Raw genomic sequence first — 8,453 nt, forward strand, 5'->3', positions numbered from 1 at the left:
GCAGAGGTAGCCCTGAGCCTGGACCCTGCTTGGCGCCTTGTCCTTCTGGTTCCCCTGGGCAGCTGAAGAGTGCCCCCCTTCTCGAGGCTCCCAACAGGGGCGGCCGAGGAGTGAGCTGGCTGGAGGGGGTCCCTGGCTGGAAGCCTCAGATGGTTTGGTGTCTGCTGACATGGAAGCCCTTGGGAAGATGGTGCCCTAGTGGCCAGCCGGGCAGGTGGGCAGCTCAAGCCCGAAAGGAGGCCTTGACCACACGGCCCCTAAGTGGCTGCGGTGGCCGGAAGTTGTTCACCATGTGGACCCTCTCGTCGTCCTCTGAGGTAAAAAGCAGGCCCCGGAACTTCTCCATCTTGAGAAAACAAAAAAGATGCACCGGCTGTGGTCCTCATATCTGGTCTATGTGGCCCAACCAGCCCTCCTCCCGCCCCACCCCCGTGCTCCATCCTGTACTAGCTCAGACTTATCTCATACAGCACCCAGACGCCAACACGTGGGAGTAGTTCCAGTTCCTGTCATCTTTGTCCCAGCCTGTGCCTAGGTCCTGACAACTATCCACTCAAGCCAACTCCCAAGCAAGTACATCTGTTTATTAGTAGGAGCTGGAAGCTTTGCTGCCGGGAACCCAGACTGTGGATTGCTGGTTGGGAGAATCGCCCTGCCTCAGGGGAGGACCCTGAGCTCTGCCTGCCTGGGCCCACCCACTATGGGCCCTGGGAGGACTCACCTGCTTCTCAGAGATGCTGATGGGCTCCCTGAGCACGATCCAGGTGACACTCTCACTGAGTGGTGGCGTGGTCAGGGAGCCAGGGTAGGTCCAGTAGTGCCGGCTGGTGGGCAGGAGGCACTTGGGGTTGAAGCAACTGAACTGGGCCTTGGTGCCCTGGGGCAGGGGGGAACCAGCCATCAGTAGAACCCATAGCAACAGCTCCCACCCCCACTTCTCACCCTCCCCTTTTCCCCCGTCCCTGCTCCCCTCTCCCCAACCCCACTGCCCAGCTTCTGTCAGCAAGATTCAGGTTTCTCCTTAACCCGCTAATGCAAATTGCGGGCAAATGCCCATGATCCCCTGCCTGGCTAGGCCCTCTGTGCCCGCTTGCTTGCAGGTGACAGCTGTGGCTCCCTGAAGCTCTTTAGCTGCCACAAGGTCTCCTGGCCATCAGCTGTCCTCGGGGATGCCACCTGTCCCAGCACATCAGTGCCAAGCACCTGAGCCAGCCTTCATCCAACTGGGTATACACTGAGCACCTAAAGGGGCTGCTGATCCTGACAAAGAGGAAGCCAGTGCAATGCTGGCAGGAGCTGACCATAGCCTTAGGCTCAGCAGACAAGTGGATGGCCCCAGCCTGGGCCCCGGCCTCTTCCTCCCTTCCCACCAGGATTCAGGGACAAAACTGCCCCGCCCCTCCTCCCCAGCCTCACCTTAAACCGAACCATGTAGAGTGCATCTGTCAGGCGGTTCATGCTGGGATGCTCCGTGCCTGTCTGCCAGGGAGGGGGGCGTGTGTATGAGCCCCACACCCACCACTTCCATCCAAAACTCTGGGGCAGGGGGCAGAGCCAAGGATCCCACGGTGACCCATCACTCACCTCCAAGAAGACTCCGACCACGGCCAGACCATCGGGGGCTGAGGCTGCCTCCCCAAAAGTGCTGTACTTCCTGGCATTCCAGTGTACCAGGTGCAGCTGTAGGACAAGTGGGGTGTGGGGGTGGCGGGGGCAGGCCAAGCCTGGGCTTAGTGCCTCCAGGAGGCAGTGGGTGCTCTGTCTTCTGGTGGTGGTAGGGAAAGTCCTCCAACAGGCTTGAGATACTGGGGGTCCTCAGGTAGCACCCACCTAGCTCTGGGCCCAACCCTGCCCAGAGAGGAATCTGGCCGAGGCTCTGCCCTCTGGTGAAGCAGCTATGAATTATAGATAACAGCAGTCCCCAGTGACACCTCCCCGCAGGAGGCTGCACCTGCAGCTGAGTGCCAAAGACTCAGGAGGGGCTTAGCAAAGGACAGCATTAAGAAAAGATCTTGGGGTAGAAAAAACAGCCCTGGGACCAGCGTGGAAGGATGCAGGATCAGGTGCGGCAGGGGAATTTCACAGTGGCTCCCTGGCCTGACCACTCATGTCAGGGTCTTGCATCACAGGCTCAGCTCTTGTAGGCAGCCTCAGAGTGTGGAAGACCCCATGCAGACTATGGGGGGTTGCAGGAAGCACAGTCCTCCCAAAAGCCCCCAAAGCATGTTCCCCCTCCCCCTCCCCTTTCCTGGGGCCCTGCTCCCCTTCCCAGGGTCCTCACCTCACTGGGGAACGATTTGCCATCCACGGTGTGTTCCGAGCCCACGTCACGCCTCTTGCCCCAGTGGAAGTGGAACTGTTTGAGGCGGTAGGGCCCGTCCAGGGGGCCCCCCATCACCACTGTTGGGGGGAAGTAATTGTGAAAGGACTCTCACAGCCACACATAGCAGCCCAAATGTATTTTCCACTTAGAAAACTGGTTCAGTCTGCCTGGGTTGGGGTCTCTCCTCATGAGTGCTCCACTCCCAGGTCCCCATCCTGACAGCCTATAATCTCCTAATCACCAGGCCATGCTGTCTCCAGGGTCACCCCAGAGGAGGCCTGAACCTAAGCATTCACTCCCAAGTTTCAGCCAGGCCCAGGTGCCTCCAGTGCTGCCTCCCCTGCTGATGGCCTCTTGGAAGGGCTCCCCTAGTGCTGGCGTTGTAACTTTCTTGCCTTGCTATCTGGTGAGCTTTGGCCACACAAAGGTCTCCCCTCTTTCTCTGCCCCCTGCCTGCCCTACCCAGGACTGATAGAATTTCCAGCTGAAAGGGATCTGGCAGTGGAGCTGACCATGGCCAGGACTGAATGTGAGCCCCTGGATCAGGTGACAGCCCCAGGCTCAGAGTTCCAGCAAGCTCCTCCACCAGGGGTGCCCAGAGCAGGGTCTAGTTCCTCTGTGGGCCAATCGAGGAAGGGGAGGACGGCATAACGCAGAGGCTGTGCTGGGGTTTTGCCTTATCTGAGAGCAGGTGGACAAAGGAGTATGAGGGGGATGGCTCTGGGCTGGGCAACTGCCAGGCTGCCTCATTCCCATTTGGTTGAATGTCCGGATAGACCCGGGGTGTGCTGGGGAGGGCACCCCTGTGATCCTGCGCCCTTTGGCCCCGGAGCCTCTGTCCTCTGTCCTGGCCATGGAACACACTGCCCATCATTGGGCACCCACTGCGTCTTGGAAATAGGCATCAGCCTGTTCGATGTTCAGAGCATCTCACGGTGGGTGGGTTGGCAGGCCCCAGTGGTCTTACTCCTCCTCCCTTGGGCTTCCTGAACCTGCAGGCAGGGAGCCTGGGCTGCTTGACCGTGACAGTCTGAGCAGTGACCCACAGACACCTCCTCGTGCCAGTACTGACCTCTCACAGCGCCTGGGAAAGAGCTTGGAAGGGGCGGGCACATGAGAGCTGTTCCTTCTCAGTCTGCCATTGGGGATCATGTGGAGCCCCGTGTCCCCTCCTCAAAGCAGGGACAAGAGGCTTTTCTTAGAATTCAGTCCTAGGCATGAGTGATTTCCCCCTTTGTCTCTCCCCTTCCCCCAGAAACAACAAGAAATAGCAAAATTGGAAGCAATGAGTTCACTCAATTTTCCCTAAACCTCGATCCTTCCCACCCTGATCCATCATGTAATCATTATAAAAAAATAAAATCTATTTTTTTTTAAGAATTCAGGACCAGGAAGTGCTTTGTCCCTCTAGAGAATATGCTAGGTCTTCCTTCTGCAGGAGGAATCTGAAACCCCTGCCCTTCTTCCTAGTCTACCACGGAACTCAGGATTCTCTCCTTACTTGAAAGACCCATCTTCCTCCTCCTTTCCTGCCTTTTGCTTTTCTTTTTGAAACTTACATTTTCTCGAGTGTTTTCTGGGAGGGGGAGAAGCCAGCAATCATTTCTTAGATAAGAAGCTAAAAGTTCCCACCCTGCTTCCTGCAAAGGCCCAGCCATAAAATCCTTTATGTACCCTGAGATGGCTGGCCAGCAATTTATCATGAAAGAACCGTGGACTCTAGTCCCAGGGCAAAGAGGCCTTGGGAAACAGCTTCCATGAGCTCCCCATAGCCTCTCTCTGGCCCATCTAGGCTGGGGCCACGGGATCATAGGTGATTTGAAAAGCTAGATCTTTACAGCTGGACCAGGCTGCTTTTGACCCTACCTGTCCATCAGGCCTCAGTTTGTCCCTCTGCGAGATGGGTTCTAGGGAGGGGTTGATGAGCCCCTTAGATCTTAGTAAGGGGCCTGACAACAAACAGCAATGTGTTTCCCTCCCCTCTCTGCCGGCCTGGCTGGATCGCTGGGAAGGGAGGGCTTTAGGCCATAATGCAGGCCAGTGATGGGGACGGAACAAATGCAAGCCTGGAGCACTCAACAGCAGAGGGGGAAGGACCAGTGCATTTCTCCAGCATTGCAAGCATCTCGTTTTTCCATGCTCCCACTTGGCCACCGGGAGGAGCAGCTCTGACTACTTCCACCTGATCCATGGGGAGACTGAAGTTGACAAGAGACTGTCCTTGCACACCACAGCAGGGCAGCCCCTCCTGAACCTCCCCAACCAAGGTCCTCTGGCAGATAGCAGCTGCTTACCCGTTCGGTCATCGCAGTCATTGAAGTCCACTTGGACAGAATGGCCATTGTTGGCGATGCTGAGGGACGTGCAGGTCTCGTAGGAGAGCTCCAGCGGCCGCAGGTGGGGCGAGTACACAGCCTGGCTGGAAATGATATTGATGGGAGACTGGCGGTCTCCCTGAGCGATGGGATACAGCTTGTGCCAATGCGAGGGGCCTGAAGGTGGAGAGAGGGGCAAGGACTCAAACTGAGCAGGGTCTCAGGACTGCACCTGTCAAAGGGTCTGCCTGATGTCCATTTATGGGGAGCCTCACTGGAGTTCCACTCCCAGCTCTGCCACACCTCCAGCCTCCCTTCTGTGCCCCTCCTCCCCACTCACACACCCCAGTCTCCACTCCCTGGTCTGACAAACGACCTTCTAAAATTCACCTCCCAGCAGAGTCCTGGGGAGGCAATGCATGGCAAGGAATATAGTAACACATCAACAGGCTTAGGGCTGGTGCTGCGGATTGAAGGGAGACTCCCAACTCCCAACACACACTCAGGAAGACTGTAGGTGGCTCCAGTTTCTGGCCTGACCCTAGGGGGGTTTCTAGCTTCTTCTTGCCACTGGAGAAGTAGAAACCAGCATACCAGCCCGATGCCCATTTCACAGATGAGGGAACTAGCAGTACACCATGCATGCTTGCTTGCTTGTGCACACACACACACACACACCTGCATACACACCCACGGGCGCCCACCACCTGCCTCCCAGAGACTCCATCTGCAGCCGAGAGGCTCAGCATCTCCCCGGGGAACATCCTGAGATGCAGCCTATTTTTAGAGGCCCTGCCGGCTGGTACTTCTCCCCGCATTTTTGGCTTCTTAAGTTTTCCCGAGAAAACAGCAGCAGGTGCCGACAGAGCTGTGTCCCCAATGGATGACTCAGAATCGTGGCCCGGCCCCGCTGGGTTATTTTTGAAGTCCTGGAAGCCATGCTGTGTGCTGCCACCTCTGTCCTCTGTCTGTCCCTTCCATGTTGCCCCTAGCCTGGGTGACCCAGGTTTGACTAGGGGAGGGTGCTTGAAGGTAGCCAACCAGGCCATTGGATGCCCAGAATGGGGGGGAGGGGCAGGACAGGGCTGGGGACCCTGAGTCTGGGGTAAGCACCCCAAAGTGAGCTGGGAGATGAAGCTAGGAGGGAGGTGCAGATAATCTACGGGTGCTGCCAGCCTGCCCCCTCCCCCGTCTCTGTTTCACTCTGGTGCCTTTTTCTGAATCTCTCTTTCCAGCTTTTGCATGTCCAGCTCCAGGGATCCACATCCCAAACACCCTTCTGTCCTGGGTGGGGGTCTTGGGGTTACAGTCTCTCCCCAGAGAAGTGGGGTTGGATGCTCCTCGCACCAGCACTTCCTCCTCTCTCTATGCCCACCTGCCCTTCTCTGGGTGCCTTCCTGACACCCTGGACCTTGGGTCCCTATCGTTTATCTCAGGGAAACAGGGAAGCACTTACCCCCTCACTCCATCCAGCTTGATAGGAAATAGCCCCCACAGTATCCAACCTGTGCCAGATAAACACTGGGCGCATCTGGCTTTCACCTGGTGCCTCTCCTCCCTTGCCCCGAATCTCAGGAAACAGAGGCAGGGTGGGGGAAGATGGATGGAAGCAGGAAGCTGGTGTGGGTCGCAGCTCCCACGCCTCACACCCACGCGAACTCAAAGCTGGGTATCCTTGTAGATACCCAGGCACGTGCGTGCGCCCTTAGATGCCTCTTCATCCTCTAACGACTCCACACAGCTCGGACACTTCCCTCACGGTAACTCCCGGGGACCCCCGAGCCCTGGTCTACGCAAAGTTAGGGTACCCCGAGATCCAGCACATACACGCCGTGCGCGCTCCCCGCACCAACATCCGCGCCCCCGGCTCGGCTGCCGCTGCTCCCCCCCGCCCCCACCCCCGGCTGTCCTGGGGCCCCTCCACACGCCTTGCACGCCTCGGGTGAGTGCGCGTCGGGACCCAGGACCAGAGCGACAGTGCCAGTCAAGGGTTGTGCAGAGGAAGCTGCGGGGTGCGTTTAGCAGCCGGGTCCTTTGCCTGGACGCAGCGAGAGTTTGCTCCGGGAGCAGGAGAACCAGGGCTGTGACCAGGCAGGGGGCTCAGTTCTGGGCGTCGGACGGGAGAGGTGTCCCAGTCCCGCCTGGAGCGTGAGAGGGCTGCAGATTCGGGAAACCTGGCTGGGCGCGAGTCCAGTTGGATGGGGGCCGGCCGGCCGGGGTCTGAGCCTACCGTCCTCCTGGCCGTAGCCCCAGCCGTGGTGGCCGGTCATGCCGCTGCCGTCCCCGCAGCCGTGCACCTGCCCGCTTGGCTCGGTCCGCTAGCTCCGGCTTGCGGCTCAGGCGCCGCTCGCTGCCGCCGAGCAGCCTCTTAAAGCGGCGGCGGACGGGAGGAGCAGTTCCGGGGGGACCCGCCCCCCAGCAGGGCGAGAGAGACCAGCCCTGTCCCGCCCCTCTTCCCATCCACTGGCCGGTTGAGCCCCGAATTGCCTTGAAGCTCAACCGCTTCCGTTCTGCCTGGGCTGGGTGACCCTCTCTCTTAGCAAGTGTGCGTGCAATCCTAGTACGCAGTTTTCTTCACATCGCATTCTCTTCCCAGGCTTGTCCCAGAGTCACAGTGTGTGTGTGTGTGTGTGTGTGTGTGTGTGTGTGTGTGTGTGTGTGTGTGTGTGTGTGTGTGTGTGTGTGTAAGGGGATGGGGTCCTGCATTGTGGGTCCTGAAGTCCCCTTTAAATTGCAAACTGCACTGACCATCAAAATGTGCGAGCTGGAACGTGCCCTGTTTGCAGGATGCTGGGCCAAGCTTTGGGTTCAACCTCTCCATTGCCCTAATGCCCTTTGGGGCTTTCAGGAGCTCTATTTGACAACAGAGAGGCAAGGTGACTTGCCCAGGGCCATCCCACCAAGGGCCTAGATTTCCTCAACAACTCATCTTCCCCCAGACACTGCAGCTCTTATTCCTTTCCTACGGTGTCAGCAGCAAGGGGGTCCTGTGAAGGTGCAGGGAGAGGGGCAGAGATAAGTGGGGTGGTGGCAGATGAGACTGACCATCGGAATCCTTGGATTAGTTGGAACCAGAGCTGGGCAGTGGGGAGGAGTGGAAGCTACCGATGGGCACATGGTTAACATCCAGAGCCACTGACCCAGCTGGTCTCCCCACGGAGTCCCAAGTCTGGGGCTCTGCCTCCCACCCTCTCTCTAGTCCTCTCCACTGCTTCCTCCATCCTCTGGGACTCTCTATCCCCCTGTAGCTGTGTGTCCCTCCTCCCCCGCCTCTCTCTGACCTTCAGCACACCTTCTGGGAGCTCAGGCCTCCTCCCCATTTTGCAGCCTGCCTGGGAGCACCCATGAGCCATAGCCCTTGCTGTGTCCTCCACCGGGTATGTCCCTCTATCTTCCTCCCACTGGCTCCTGCCGGCCTCATCTGATTCATCTTCATAGGTGGCCTCCTGCCAGGGATAAGGCTTGTCTCTGGCTAGGCCTCAGCAGACAGTGTGGGGCAGACAGGGGAGGGGATGGAAGGACACGGGACCTGAGAGCCGTGAGCAGAATGCCTGCCGGTCGGGCCTCATCCAGGGACAGTGCTTCAATCTCTGCTCTTGACCGCCCTTGAGAGGAAATCTGTCATCCCTTCTACCTGTCTCCCCCTCCATCTCTGGGCCTGGGCCAGTTTCCCTCTTGAAAGCCCTGAACCCCAGTTAACCAGACATGGATGTGTAGATAGAAAGCCAGTTGGTTGGACAGTGTCTGTGATTGGCTAGCTCTATCAGAGAAGCAGGAAGATGACCTTAATATAAATCTGACCTTAGGTTAGGGAC

The 8,453-nt window shown here is 58.2% G+C and overlaps 1 protein-coding gene across 1 annotated transcript; it reads right to left on the minus strand.

Annotated features, from left to right (window-relative positions):
* Window positions 1–223: 223 nt before the first annotated feature.
* Window positions 224–6,980, minus strand: LOC121167717 (carbonic anhydrase 7). Its single transcript, XM_040997287.1, has 7 exons — window positions 6,869–6,980; window positions 4,618–4,815; window positions 2,282–2,400; window positions 1,585–1,680; window positions 1,417–1,479; window positions 722–877; window positions 224–346 (listed from the first exon to the last, which is right to left on the minus strand). Exons 1-7 carry the CDS (start codon window positions 6,906–6,908, stop codon window positions 224–226), a joined length of 795 nt encoding a protein of 264 aa, XP_040853221.1. The 5' UTR covers window positions 6,909–6,980.
* Window positions 6,981–8,453: the final 1,473 nt, after the last annotated feature.

This window comes from Ochotona curzoniae, unplaced genomic scaffold, assembly GCF_017591425.1.
Source record: "Ochotona curzoniae isolate NIBS_2020 unplaced genomic scaffold, NIBS_Ocur_1.0 patch423, whole genome shotgun sequence".
NCBI lineage: Eukaryota > Metazoa > Chordata > Mammalia > Lagomorpha > Ochotonidae > Ochotona > Ochotona curzoniae.

Excerpts from the sequence above, each read along its gene's own strand:
- LOC121167717 (XM_040997287.1), bottom strand. The coding sequence starts at position 6,908 with ATGACCGGCCACCACGGCTGGGGCTACGGCCAGGAGGACG. Across the intron at positions 4,816-6,868 it reads GGGCTACGGCCAGGAGGACG|GCCCCTCGCATTGGCACAAG; the intron begins GTAGGCTCAGAC and ends CTCCACCTTCAG. Across the intron at positions 878-1,416 it reads TCTACATGGTTCGGTTTAAG|GGCACCAAGGCCCAGTTCAG; the intron begins GTGAGGCTGGGG and ends CCCCTGCCCCAG.